Raw genomic sequence first — 15,367 nt, 5'->3', positions numbered from 1 at the left:
GTGGAAATCCAAGGGAGAGCAAAGAGTTGCTATAAGGTCTGGTTTTCCGAGAACTGATGAGAATGCCAGAGAAGAGGTAGGGCATAAAGCTGCTCAGAAGGTAAGAGATTTCTTCCTTCTTGTTCTCCTTTAGCTGCGGTGTCTGAGCCAGCTGTCAGCAGCTGTCTCTCCCTAATTGTGGATGGCAGCAGTATTTAATTTCCCGCTTTCTTGGCCTGAGGTGTGTGTTGACATGTCAGAGCTGGCAGGTTGCAGCTGCTTTCTGGGCTTTGTGCTAATTCACCCTTCTTGCCCACACAGATATCACAGGAGACGAGGACTCGTTCTTGGGCTTCTAGAAAGCCTCCACACTCAGAGACTTTACTTGGGCTGAGGGGAGGATGCTTATTGATTTTTTTTTCCTGGCTCAACACAGGTACATAATCATGTATACACAGACTCACACACATATACACATATATATATTACATATTATGTATATATAATGCATATATCCTATACAGGTTATATCCTTCATCCTCAGAGACCATTTAGCCTGAAGCTGTTTTTCATAATTTCATAATAGTCGTTTGATCACTGGGTGACAATAAATTAGATTATAAACTCAGCTACTGAATATTTAGCAGTGAACAATATTCTCACCCAGATGTGCTGTGTTTTATGAGTAGTGAGGGCAGGCTATGAAAATAAGTCTCTCGGCAGACTTGCACCTCAAGACAACTTGTTAATAGCCAGACCAGGGTTAGGTTTCAGACTCTAGTCCAAGCATGTATACTAGATCTTTGCAGGACTAACTCTGGGAACTGAGTCACTGACCTCTGAAATAATTTTGTAGTCAAGATAGCATTCATAAAGCCATGAATCCTTGTTTACAAAGATGCTGAAATTGGCTGAAAAAATATTTACCTTGAAATTAAACTTGACAAGTTTCTTCAATCTTTTGCACTTTGAAAATAGTTATATTAAGTAAGCACAACTCTTACATTCATGTACTGTAAGCATTTAGGCAGCATTACTTATGCAAGTTCTTCACTGATTCACAAAGCAGGATAACACTGCTGACATTTTACAAAAGCAGAAATTGAGGCACAGAGGGGTTGAGTACTTAGGCCATTAATATATTGTGTAATCCTGCACTAGCAGGAAACTAGGGCTAGTGTTCAGCCCTCAGAATATCAGTATAGAATGAAAATGATTACAGGTTTGATTTGGCATTGCTGTTCTAAAAGAATAGGTTATATTTTACATGGAATATGTACTGGATTAGGGACTTTTCTGAAGGATGTTAGACTGATTTAGCCCTGCACAAAAAGACCTCATCACATTCCAAGGCTAATCAGGACAGAAATACTTCCTTAGGCTTATTTGTAAGGGTCAGCCAAGAACATTTTTGTGCACAGTAACATTACAGAGGTACCATTAAAGATATCATAAATAAAGAAGGAAAGAAAAACAGTAAGACTAAAATAATTTTTACATGTTTTTTTTTCCAAACAATAATAATGGCATAGTAACAAGAATGCTTCCTTGCTGTCATTGTTTCATCACTGTTATAATGTTTAAAATTAATGTAGTGAATGAATGTTTAAGACGAATATGAATGTAAATTATAAAACTTAACTCCTTTGATTCAACTAAGCAGGCAAGCAAAACAAGACTGAGAAGTCAGTTAAAGAGAGTCTCTAAAGCATTTATGATGATGTGGTGACAATGAATGGTGCCTAAACTGCATTTCCTACTCTAAATTGGAGTTCTTGATGTTTGCCTTTGGGGTAGTGGCTTTTTTAAAAGATGATTTAATGCCATGTTGGTGGGAAATGGTCCTACTGACCCACGGTGGTTGGTGGAAATAAAGTTAACTAAGCTGCTCGCTGTTGTTACAGATGGCACAAGTCTTCATCCTTTTGACAGACATAAACCTAATCAGCTTCTCCTAATGACAGATTTAAACTCATATAACATATTGCCTTGTCCTGCTGGGTCTACACTATTTATATTCATGTTATCATTTTCCGCTAATATAAACAATATCCAGTTTCAGAAGTTCACTCTTAATTTACAGGTGTATTTTTCCACTGGCATTTCTTGATCAGTAGTGAATATGTTAGACGCAGGCTTTGCAGTACTTGAACTCAATCTCAGTTTTGATTTGAGGAAGGTTCCCTGGAGACCAGGCTCACAAAACAATTGCTGTTATAGATAATTAGGGTCTATATTTACATTTTTAAGCAGGGATTGTAATACTGAATGAAAATTTGGGGAAAAAAAGTCTTCAGAAATCAACTGCAAATGGCTGCAATATTGCCTTCCTGAGCCTGTAAACAGCCTGGTTCTTAAAGATGTGAATGCCCCCTTTCATCTCAGTAAGATTTTAACATCAAAATCTAATTATGTATTTGAACATTGGCTATAGTTATGGTGGTTTTGGTCATTACAACAGATGAAACTTGACAGATGAACAGATAAAAAGATGACACCTGATTTTGCAGTTGGTTTCTATTTATCTGTTTGTCTGCTGTCATTGAGCTGTTCTTTTCATCCCTAAGAAAATAACAAAAGGTAATAAAGCAAATGGAAATAAGCAATATTGCCCTAGTTCTCTAGCTGCACCTATGATGTCTATAACCTTAGCACACAGTGCTATCACTGCAATCCAGTGATTGGATTCATATTTGGATGTGGACTCAAAAGTAAAAATGGTAATTCATTAGGGTGCAAAATCCCAAGAGTCAGCACCGATATTTTAAATGATGGCAGAAGATCAGTGCAATGGGAAAAGTAGCACTCAAGTTTTTTAGCTTGACAGATTTTTTTTGAGATTTCATCCTTCAGATAGAAATATTACATGTTTATGCAAGCATTATGACTGTCTGTTTTGGATATTAAAGTTCTAAGCACCTTTTTGTACTGCACATCCTTGACTTGCTGGCAAAAAAACACCTTTTCCTGTTAGAGCAGGCGCTAATATTAAAAAGAATGCCTAGGCTGATGCTATATGCAAGTTCACAGAGGGCACTTTTGTCTCCCAGTTACATCAATTGTTTTTAATCACAAAGCACTTTGAGATACTAGGAAAAAGAAAAATCTAAGACTTCTACTCTTAACATGAAACCATGATAGAATGTAGCAAATTAAATATAGGTCACTAGTACCCAAAAAATGGATACTAACCGTATTTCAAGTTAATGGAGTGAGCACAAAATAAGGCCTACAATTGTTGGTCCAGTTTAAAGGTTTAAAGTTCATGTATGATTGGAGTATATACAGCACCACCTTCCATAATTAAAGGGCTAGAGTGAATCCAGACGTGATTCTTTTTTTGTTATATGAGTAAACTCTTAAGGGTTACTTGGTGAAGTCCTGTACATCTAGAAAAGAATAATATTCTTCTCTGAAAAGTGTGATAGCCTATAGGTTGAATCAAACATCTTTAAAGTTTAGGTGTAAGACCAGAACTTAGCATAGAAAGATATGATGAGACTGTAGGATATGTTAATGCAAAAGGCTTAAGTGCAATTTCCAAAACTACTGAAATCTTTTTACCGATAGAAATGGTTTAATAGTGCCATGGCTTGGATAATTGGTTTTGGGCTGGCAAGCCTTCATGAAAGAACTAAATATTGCATGTACGACAATTGAGAACTGTTAAGGCTAGTATATTAGAATGCAAGAATATCTCCATGCTCAATGCTTCTGACACACATCACCTTTTGATGTGAACACTGCAATGAGTTAAGACCCTGCCAGAGAAACTGAAAAAAAAAAGAAATACTTTATGTAGACCATGAATTTAAACCTTCTGCCCACTTGCATCACGCAGAGATTTTCATATGGGTTCAATAAAATTGTGCAATGCTCCAAATCTGTGGGTAAAATCAGCTCTTTCTCATAAAGAAAGTGGTTAAGTATAATTTTCAGTTTATAGTTGGAAGTGGCATGGAAACTGTGAGTAATAGACAATGTAACAAGTAGGCATGCAACTTATTCCAACAGTTCCTAATAATTACTGTAGTTTCAATTGTATCAATATGCTGTAAATATAATACGCAGAAACATACAGAAATATATAAAAAAAATCTTTATAGTTTAATCAAAAGCTTTTTCATGAGGATGAAAAATAGGTCAACAGCTCACATTATACTAGGCTAATAGTAACAGCAGTGAAAGACAGCTATGTATAATACATCACACACATATCCCTCTGAAGTGTTGGAGGATTCACAGTCTATACCATGCTAAAAACAAAATGGAGCACATTAAAATCCAGACATCTAAGGTCCAAACCTGCAGATTTATTAAACTATGCTGTAAAAATTAGGATTTTGATACCTATGAACTGGGTTTTTTGTACTTTTTTTCCCCTTCCCTTACTGCAGCAGTCTTTGTGCTTCTAGCTTCAACTAGAAGTTGCTCACAATGTCAGAGTGTGTTAACATCAAAAATTGGTTTTGCTCCAGAGGATCTAGACACATCCTCTCTGCCTCTTTTGGAGGATGAGTGAAAACTGACATTGAACCTTAAGTGGATGGAAATGGTGCTGTTTGGCTGACACTTCATAGAATCACAGAAAATAGGGCTGAGGTTCTTATCCCTCCTCTATTTTAGTGTCTATCTCCTCAAAATAGCTGTCTTTTTTACAGGTCTGCTGCAGGAAGCACGTTTTGGGAATGGGAGAAAATGCTCTGAAATCATGTTTCCTAAAGAACTTCTTTGAAAATATACGCCATTGGCTCTAACTTGATAAATTCCTTAGTCAGATCTATCCTGCAGAAACAGCTATAGTGTTGGCTCACTAATAAAGTTTCCTATTTTCTTTCATTGCCTCTAGGGAGAATATCTTGTGGTCCTCCATTCTTACTTACAATTATACTGGTCTTGTTTTCTTCTAAAATATTTCTGTTGCAAATATGGCAACCGTTCATATAAAAAAATATTAGCATGATATCTACCACATTATGTTTTGATAGCAAGAAAACGTGTTTACACTATACACCCAGTCAGCTTGCCATGAATCAGTGAATCTTTTCTGATTACTTATATGCAGAAAAGCACATTTCATCTAGGTAACAAATAAATTGTTCTTACCTTTTATCTATGTACAATCCTACTACAGTCCTATAAAATTCCCCACAGCACGCTACTGTTTACACGTGAAGCAAACAAACCTATCCTAATCCATTTGCAAGGACTCGGAGCTGGCTGAGTCTTGGGTTTGACAAAGAACCAAGAGTGCTAGCTGGATAATATGCTTGCTGTGAAACCAAAGTATATGAGTCTGTCAAGTCCTAACTAGCATTTTATGAGAAATTGAATTTGGCAAGACGATAAAGTTCAGTATTTTTTCTAACTTGCTGAGCCTTGTATATTCTGTATATGTATCTTGATCAACTGATATATTTTCATAATATCCTGCATTTAGGAGCTTCTAATGAAAATATACAAAAATTAAATCGAACTTTGTTTCACCATGCAATTTTTAGAAGCCAGTACTTAAAAAGGATTATGTCAAGAAAAATAAAATCTATAATCTGTGATGGCTCTACTCTTATAGTTGCTGTCAGCAGTGCAGCTCTTCAAACCATTAGCTGCTGCAATTGAACGTAGAATCAACTGAATTTAAGCTATTCATTTATCTTAGATCACAGGTGTAGGGTAAAATTTTACTCTTTTCAGACTTGTTATGGACTTAAGGGGTTTCTACAAAAGTTGTTCTGCTGGCATCAGAAAACACAAAAGCTGATCTGAAAGTCTTCTGCAGCCTGAGTAGTGGCTCCCACCTCCCCCAGAATGAAGGCCCATCTTTCCAGAAAAAAGGTCAGTGGTCAGTATGAAAGCTTGGTTTGACTTCCCTCACTGAAAGAAGCAGCACAGCACTGATTAAAAGCTGCCCAGTATTACAGGGCAATCATTCTCTAATACTGCCATAAAAAATGATAGCTATAAAGGAATTTTAAAGAAAGCTTCAAGTGACAATAACGGAAGATCCTCAATATTCTTCAAAAATAGCTTCCTCCCATCCAGCTGAATGGAAGTTGCCAACGAAGACAGGGACCCTACCACAGCCTGCAGGAGATTTCACAACCTGAACCTTCACAGTCATGTCTCCCCCTCGGCCCCCCTCTGCTGCCTACTCTGGAAGCTCTCCAAACTATTGCTTCTATTTCTATTTCTATCCTACTTGCTTTGTATCAAGCCCCACAAAATAACTAGCAAACAATTTACAATGTAAATAATTTTTTGTATAAGTGGGAAACAGTCTGCAGGCATACCTGTGAGTATGAAGTACAAGGCTGGACTGGGGGCATTTATTTATTTTTTTGCACTAGGCTGTTTGACTGGCTTTGCACAGGTGCCCTTTCTAATCAGCCCCACAAACCAGTGCCCATGTGACAATCCAAGCACATCCAGTCATTAACAACATGCTTTAATTATAAAATAAACAAGCTATAACATAACTTAGATCAGTTTTTTCCTAGACTAGGTTGCTTTCCATAGCTTGCCCTGGGATTGTCAAAACGCTTGATGAAAAATACGAGCTAGATAATTCTGCAGCATGTGCAAAGTGATTACTGATCTCCCTAAGACAGGGTATCCAAGCCTGTCATTGTCACAGATCTCTGTTCTAAAGATGGAAAAATGCATGGATGAAGGTGTGGATGCAGGTGTGGATGTAGGTGTAGATGCAGATGGCAGGGTACTGAAAAGTAAACCAGTGAGGATTAGATCTTCCATCCACGGGCCCATCTGACATTTCCGGCCAACTACCAGCCCTTCTACCTTTCTCATTTCCAAAATCCCTTTAAAATAAGATTTATGGATATAGGTATTAGCATCTACTTAATTAATCTCTGAATCTATAATTAAAAAGTTTTGACATGAAGGGATGGAGATTCTTTTAACTCCTACACATATAGCAGGTTTCTAACCCATCTCTTGGGCTGTGTAAAGGGAAAAAGGTCTACTCCTAAATAATTAGCAGCTTGATCCTGAACAGCTGAAGCACAAGAAAAAAATTCAAGCTATAAGCACTCTACTTTTTGGATAAGATCAGATTTTGCAGCAAATACCAACTTTTTAATACTAATAGAAGCATGTCTGCCATTGTCATCCTGTGTCTGTCAATATGATTGCTAGTTGCTGCCTGAAGATAAACCTATCTTTTTAAAGACAGATTACTTGAAAAATAGCTTCCAAAACATACGAAACATACCAAAACATTGTGGCAACATAAACCTCTTTCATTAAAAAAATCCAGAAATAATTGAAGTGGCCATGGTCTTATATGCTGACAACATATTTCAATATAAGGCTAGGTTGGATGGGGCTTTCAGCAACCTGGTCTGGTGGAAGGTGTCCCTGCCCATGGCAGGGGGGTTGGAACTAGGTCGTCTTTAAGGTCCTTTCCAACTCAAACCATTCTGTGATTCTATAAAGTATCAATGTTCAAAATAATAACAGAATCAAATTCTTGTTAATCTCAAACTAGTGAGGTATTATTTTAATCTGATTAGTTCTCCTAGTGGTTAAGGCTAGAACTGACTCCAGCTACCTGAAGATCTATAAAAGGTTTGGGTCACCAGAGGCAATATTCTACCTACTGATGTTCAGTGCTGTGTTTTACAGCCTGAAGCAAACTTCATTATGCATGAAAGGATGAAACATCATAGTCAGTTCTCACTTAAGAACGTGGTCAAACATCTGCATAATCTTTCTAGTGACCGGCCAGCTAATTTTATCTCTGAAATTCTGCATGAGAAACACACATTCTTGTCGTTACATGGCAACTTAAAATCAACAAGCAATCCTTTCTAAACAAATCCTTGGAACTATCCCAGAAAAAAAGAACAACAGTGCAAGAGAGCCATATTTAAAAACTCCAGCATTTGCAAATAGCTATTAAAGTCTGCATTATTGTAATATGTTTTTAAAACAGCTCTTTTTGGACATGCACACTTAATGATCAGTCTCCTGGTCTTGGAAAGATACTGACTAAATAGACATGATCCTGTAGACTACTTTATAGTTTATGTGGATTGTAAAACAAGTTATACAAGAGATCATGAAGCTATAGAACCTCAAAGGAGCCACTGTTTTTTTCTGGTAAGGAGAAAAGTTTCTTTTACTTATAAGACACTCCCTTTGCCTTTTTGTAATGTCTAAAACATAATTAGTAAATTGTTTTGAGTCTAGACATTTGTAATTTTAAAGAACTAATAAAAAATTACTTACCCAATTTTCCTCTAGACTAAAAATGAAAATGCACCACTCTGTCCCTGATTTTTATAACCTCCTGCACTCCTTCACTCCTAGCTGGGTGTATGGATCCCCTTTCTCCCTGGATCACATGAAAGTGTTCTATTAATGTGAATTGGCTTATGTTTGAGAACACTATGCTGGATAGCTATGAAGTGTAAGGAATCTGACCCAGGGAGCTGCAGGGCTATGACACATCAGTTCTTCACAGGAATTCTCAGTTGCTGGATGAGAATAACACGAGATAGGTCCTGTGCACTGGGTGCAGACCGCTGTCATTGTTGTTAGTATACTGTGTGCTTAAGGCAGTGAGACAAGTTCCATGACACACCAATGTAACTGGAATTTTACCCTCTGGCTTTTTGCTCCAGGACTATAACTACTAAGTATCGGGCTCTCTCTCTCACCTGACTAACTTAGTAAGAGAGGTTTGGGAAAATTAATCAGTTTAGCACATGACAAATATATATAACCACAGCACAGCTAAAAGTGATAGCTGCCTTAAGAAAACCATTGCAAGTCAGCACTGCTCTACCTACTTCATGAGGAATGCTTTGCTGGAGTTCAGAATAAACATTCAAAGCCTGGGAATGCTAATAGATTACCTGGCAGGAAGGAGAGAAGGAAAACAGAAGTCTCCTGCCTCCGTTCCATTCTTCATCCCTTCGCCTGTGTTCAGTCTTCTCTTGCCCACACTGTCAGAAAAGAGGGAAAGCAGCTTGTCTCTTCTCACGATGGATAAGCTGAAACTTTCAGCCCACTTGTTTGAATCTAGTGGTTGAAGTTAGAGCGTTACATCTGTGAGCCTTTCAGGAAAAAAATCATGCCACTTCAGTATAGAGTTGTCTTAACTATAAACCCCAAAGCATGTGTCACTGGAATAGGAAATCCACACCAATCATAGAAATGACTTTTAAGTAGAGCATGTTTTCAGTTATATGGTACTTTTGGAAAATCCTCCCTTAGAATACATTATTTCAGAAAGGAAAAAATTATTTCTTTCATAATAGGTTGTGAATTACAGGCCTTTAAACACATGTAATAAAAATATATTCACGTAAGCACACGATATGAAGAAATGATTGCCGTGATAGGATTAAACCTATTACGGAAGTCAATTGTTTGCATGGTGTGGCAACGTCCAATACATGATAACTTCCAGAGATTGCTATAAAGAAATGTGAATTCCTGTGACTTTTCTGTGAATACAGAGATTATTGGCATCTTAAATTTTCAATGTCCAAAAAATGGCCATGCAGTTATGCAAAATATGGGCACAACTCTACAAAGCACTATTTGGCTTTTTCTTTTGCAAAAACTGACATTGTTCTGCATTTGCTTTTAATTCCTTTGTTTCTTCATTAGGAATGTACTGGATGGACCCACAAGGCAGCAGCTGTCTGGCTATTCTTCACTCTGAGGCATCATTAATGTATGTATATATTTCCTGATCCTTTTTGCAAAGATTTTTTTTTTTATTTTCATAAACTAAATTGCTGTTTGATTATAGGGAAAAAGTGGAAGGTTGCGAGCACTTTAGTCTCCACCAGTATGATTTCCACATGTTGTTTTAACAACCCTATGTCAATCTTTCCCTCAATGAAACCTTCCAAGTCATTAAAAAGAAAGAGTTCCTGGTGCCAATGAGGGTTTGACCCTGCCAGGTTTTTTTCCCTGACATCCCACCAGATTGGGCCTCAGGTTTTTATCAGAGTTCTATTCATAATTGTTCTTTTATATTCCTCTGAAAATTCCTTCTTAGACTGGCACAATGTATACTGTGATTTGGTGGGCTGTAACCTAATACACTCTGCTTAAAGAGTATCTGGTGTCAGATTTTTACCTCCCACAGGATTATCTGTAAATATGGAAATAAAAGCTTCTGCAAGAAGCAAGTATATGAAGTTACATTGCTAAGACATTTTTTAAAAGTTAGCTACACTCATTAAAAGAAATTCCTCTCATCTGTGTTTGCTTGCACAGCTGGCAGTTGAATGGCAAGTATCTCAGATGTTTTGTTTCTGATGTTTTCAATTAGTCTGGGCCCCTTTCAGATTATTAGGATTATCTTTATGGTAGGAACAGCCATCACTGGGCAACAGGTCCTGTGTTGCAGTGTTCTGAGACACTGAATTTCTCACCTTACCTCTTCATCCTGAATAGTAGCATTTATTTTGGTGTATTCAAGGGAAAAGCAAAAGGTTTGCACTTTAAAATCATAAGCAACACTCCTGGGTAGTGACTAAACCGTTTCATTTGAAAACACATCTTTTTCCATTAAGGCCTAGGAACACCTGCTAGCAGACTGGGGATCTTCACACCAGGAGATCAATCTTCTAGAACCGGACAAATGATTAGATTTGATACTAAATCGAATGGTGGTAGATCCACAGTTTATTGGCTCTAGATGAGAGCACCTGCATGCTGGGCAGCTCCCAAGCTATCTGAGATGCACAGTCAACATCAGTGGTAGTGCACTTGTCAGCACCGTAAAAAAACACATTATTTCTCTGCATTTCTCTGCACCATGACAATGGTGACTGCCTATTGCTTGCTGAAATACAGTATCCATTTCAGCTGCTGCATATCATGGTATATACGAAGTATGAAGCATGAAGAACTAGAATTCAGTTGGAGATCCTCTGCTAAATGCCAGAAACTTTATGTGCATTTCTGCACTCTAAGAGGAGGAAAAAGAGCGAATGATGAAGTCTGCACACACTGAACCTCTGCTAATAAATTTGAAATATTTATTTTAAGATTCCTCTATGTGAGTCTTCTCATTCCAATGAGAATAAGGTTTTGCATATATGCATTTATGAGAACTGAACGAACATGAAAAAATAGTCTTGGTGAGTGAAAACAGTTTGAAAATCTCACAATCAGCTGAACATGGACCATTTTCTTCAGTTACCGTTTTCACTGTTGACAGTAACAATTGGCGTATATACACAACAATAGTCAGGAAAGTAGAGGGCTGATCATCTGGGCAAGCAGAACTCTCAAAATAAAAATGCAGGGGCATGTCTGGCAATATTGGAAGATGTTTAGTTCATATTAAGCATAGTCAGATGATATTGAAAAATTGTAACTCACATATACTCACATTTGTTAAGACTATTTGCATCCTGACATCTGGACTCACTGGGAGGAGAAAGTCCACACACACTAAGGACATATATGGTAGTGGTAGTTTTTTAATAACATCCCTCTATATTTCCCCTTTTTCTGAAGCCATGTGTTGTGATTCAGGTTACAGAAGACAATGGCATTATTTTGGAAGGTGAGGTCTGGGACATGAGGGGTGATGTGGCATGTGTTGTAAATTAATTTTCAGATAAATAATGTAATTCTTAAACAGAGTTAGTGGCATAGAGGGCAGAATCTGCTGGTTGTATGATGCCGCTTCTGGCTTCCAGCTGTTAAACTATGTTTGAAAATTGGCTTACTGTGCAGTCTGCTCATGTTTTACTAAGAAAATAATTGTCAGTGGGATGCCATATTACTGTGAATGGGAGGGGAACACTGCTGCGAATTCTCTTGAATAATGCACAATATGCCCTTGCTATAGCTGAGACTGGTAGGAGTCCCTCACAACCTGTCCTACAGCCTGAAACACTGGTTTTAGCTCTCATTCTTCTGCTCTTCTATGCCTTTCACTGTCTGTATCAGGAACCTGCTGCCCACAACACTGCCACAGCACAGGTCAAAAATCATTCACTTGATGAGACAGTATATGGACAACTGTTCCAGCAATAGCTGAAAATACAGGATCTAGTTACTGCATGGTTTAGGCACTTCTTCCTACTGAAATCAACAGAAGTCAAGAACCTAGAGATCTTTGTAGACCTAAGGCAGGCCTGCAGAGCGTATGTGCCTACCTACACAGAGGATAATCAGTGCTGGCACAGGCCTGCAGAGCGTATGTGCCTACCTACACAGAGGATAATCAGTGCTGGCACAGTGGCTCTGTGTCATCCTCCCGTCATGGGAGAGCACACTGAGGGTTGTTCTGGCTGACAGTTCCACCCCTGAAATTCTGTCCTCCTGCAAAAAGATGCTGTTATACCTTTACACTTGGTGCTCCCAGGTTCAGTTTCTTCAGATGACCCAAGATGACACTATACTTGGTTATGCTGTCCGAAACCGCCAGTCTGTTCTCTGCAACAAGAAGAAGGAAGAGGAATTAGACGTCCTGATAGCATCTACCTTCTGACCAACAAACAGCTGCATGGTGAGTGCTGTGACAACTGGTCCACGTGAAGAGCAGCAGCAGGCTTTTCTTCTCACTCCTGCCACTGCCAAGTGACATGTGTAGCTTCAGTGAAAGAGGGTTTTGTGATGAAACTGAGAACTGAATTCAGATTAAACTCCACTAATCTATGTGGAGTGGTCTTATTTCGCATATAAATACAAGCTGCTGTAGGAATGTGACAGTAACTCTTGAAATCCTTTTACAGTGCACAACGTTCTTGTTAAAAGTGGATTTATATGCTGCATGGTATTTGTTGTACTATTGTGCCTTTCAGTGTTTAACTTTTGGTTAATGTGGCTTGCCTCTTTAAGAACACTTTTTGCTACTGTATTGTATATTTGAAAGAAAGAGTGGTCTGTGAGATATTTTGCTCTTGTACCTAGTGAGTAAATGGCCCTGCTTGCCTAAACACTAAGAAAGGTCAAACACAAATATCAAGAAAGCATCATCTTCAGAAGCGCAAGATTAGTGTTTGTATGAGACTGGATACAACAGTATTTCCTCAGCAAGGTATTGAACCTTTCACCTCATATTGAACCCACCCAGCTCAGCGTTTTGCATTTTGTTCTGTATTACAAAGTCTTTGGAATAGGGAATATTTCTTACTATGTGCTTGCGTACTGCTTTGGACAATAGGCCTCAGTCTTGTTTGGATCCTCTTGTGAGACTTTCTGTGTCCGGGTCCAGGAGCACATTACTCATAATGAATTTGCAATGCAAATTTGACAGCACTTTACTAGTCATACAAAGTATAAGAATAGAAAATTGTTCAAGAGTCCAAACTATAATTCAATAATTTTGTACTGAAAAATGAAATGTTTTAAACATATATTTTGAAAGTTAGCTTATGCATAGTTGCAGTCTGTAGTCCACCACAAGTACTGGTTTGGAGACTTACTTACCTGCGGTAAGTCGTGTGTTTAGATTTTGCCTCAAGTTTCACAAGTATGGGAAGAACCCAACACACCTCCGGATTAATGCTCAACTAAATTATGAGTGTATAAGAAAATCTGGAGTTGACTGACATGCACTATGAAGAAAATAAGATTGTGTTTTGGGACTTCAGGGGGATGGAAATCCCTGCTATTGTATGTGTTCTTTTAAAAAATCTGGGATTCATCAATGCTAGTAACAATATGTTCTTGTTCTTAATGATCTGCCCTCTTAATAAAATTACTTTTATTTTCTGCTAAGATACAGAATACTTCATCCCAATGCCTTTTGTGTAATGCCTTTTGTGTAATACAAAGTATATTTCATCCTGTATCAATAAAATGAAAGACTCTCGACTTTGAAAATCTCCTATAATGCTAGTGTGCATTATACCTACAATGCTTTCTTTTTCTAACTTGTTACATGAATATACATCATCAGTGAAAGAAAAGTCAGTTGGAAGATGTAGTCTCGCAATTGTGAATCCTGTGTAAGAGAACTTGCTTTAGAACCAATAGAAAATCAGACGTAAATTATCCAAATAATGATGAAGTTACTTCTTTTTGTCTCTCCGGCTGCTTTACCAGACCATTTCCAGCCTACTGAAGCCCTCAAGAAGTCACTGCTGAAAGTGTGAAGGTTCTGGACTTTTGCCTCCTGTTTCACAGTTCACTGAAATTGTAAAACTTCTAGGCAATCCTGTCACTGTTTGAACACCACGTAGTACACTGAAGCAGAGAGCGTACGCATTACTGTAACATTATGAACTCCATGCTTAAGGGGAGTTACATGCTGTATCCCGGAAAGCAGGAATCAAACCTTTAGTGTATATGGCTGGTTTAAATTTCTTACAGATGATAGCAACTTGATATCATTACGTATTCTTTTAATTCTCTTTCCATTAGAATCTTGTGCAAACTCTATACTCACAACTGAAACAGATTGCTAATGATTGTTCTATCTGATTGGTGTGATAACATAAAGCAAAAGTCTATTTCAAGGAACTCTTAAAGTAGGATTATCAGGATGTCAGAAATAATAATTCAGCATACTTCCTAAACTACCGATACTTGTACAAGAGTTCTACTACTTATGATGAACTATGAGAAAATGAGGGCAACGAGGGACATTACACAGCCCACTGCTACAAATTAGAAGCCAGATCCACCATTACGCTAAACTCAACTCTAATGATACTGGCACTGGGAAAGGAACAGAAGGAGAAAAGAAGGTATATATTAAAGAATTTTTTCTCAGTCTGTAATATAAATTGCTCATCATTAAATGACAATTTGAATATTGCTGATTTTCCAGACTTGTAATGCTTGGTTGTGGGTAACCTAAAAATACTGAAGATGCATTTCGTCCTGGTAAATAAATAATACATATTTTTATGTTTAACTCTGCTTTAACTTTGTTGTCTTTTGTATAAACAATGCCACCAGTCACGACTAACTAATTTAGGAGCCTATTCCACTTCAAAGTATACATTTGTTACTTTATTTGCCAGAGCACAGATCCCTGCTTAGTGATTAAACTATACATATTATACAGAAACATATGTATTAAGAGATGCTCGGTCAAGTACATCATCCCTTTGTCTCTCATTTGAACCTCTTCTGCTCCTCAGATGTTAGAGAAGCTCAAAAGTAGGTGAAAGATTTGTTACCATCAGGTTCATCATTACACTTCCACTCCTTCATAAATGTGAAAGTTCTAGGACTTTTCTGCTCACTTTTTTAAAAAGCGGATAAAAGCAGAAAAATTTGCTTAATCCAAGAGGTAAAAAGGCACGCCTCGGACGTGCATGAGCGAACCTTTCGGGGATTTACTCGAAATAACTTAGGCACAACTTATGTTGGAACGAGCCAAGGACAACTACCTGCAAGGCTGGGCACCGCCCGGGGGGCCGGGAGCGGCGGTCGG

General features: G+C 37.9%; 1 protein-coding gene across 1 annotated transcript in view; it reads right to left on the bottom strand.

Moving 5' to 3' along the window:
* Positions 1-12,414, bottom strand: part of LOC104167301 — a gene marked incomplete at both ends in the record, with an annotated part of 51,037 nt that extends 38,623 nt beyond the window's left edge. Inside the window, 1 exon segment of the mRNA XM_009707524.1 lies at positions 12,323-12,414. Coding sequence (XP_009705826.1) covers positions 12,323-12,414 — 92 coding nt within the window.
* Positions 12,415-15,367: the final 2,953 nt, after the last annotated feature.

The sequence above is a fragment of the Cariama cristata genome, unplaced genomic scaffold (assembly GCF_000690535.1).
Source record: "Cariama cristata isolate BGI_N322 unplaced genomic scaffold, ASM69053v1 scaffold14039, whole genome shotgun sequence".
NCBI classification, from domain to species: Eukaryota; Metazoa; Chordata; class Aves; order Cariamiformes; family Cariamidae; genus Cariama; species Cariama cristata.
This window is presented reverse-complemented; position numbering and strand designations above follow the sequence as displayed.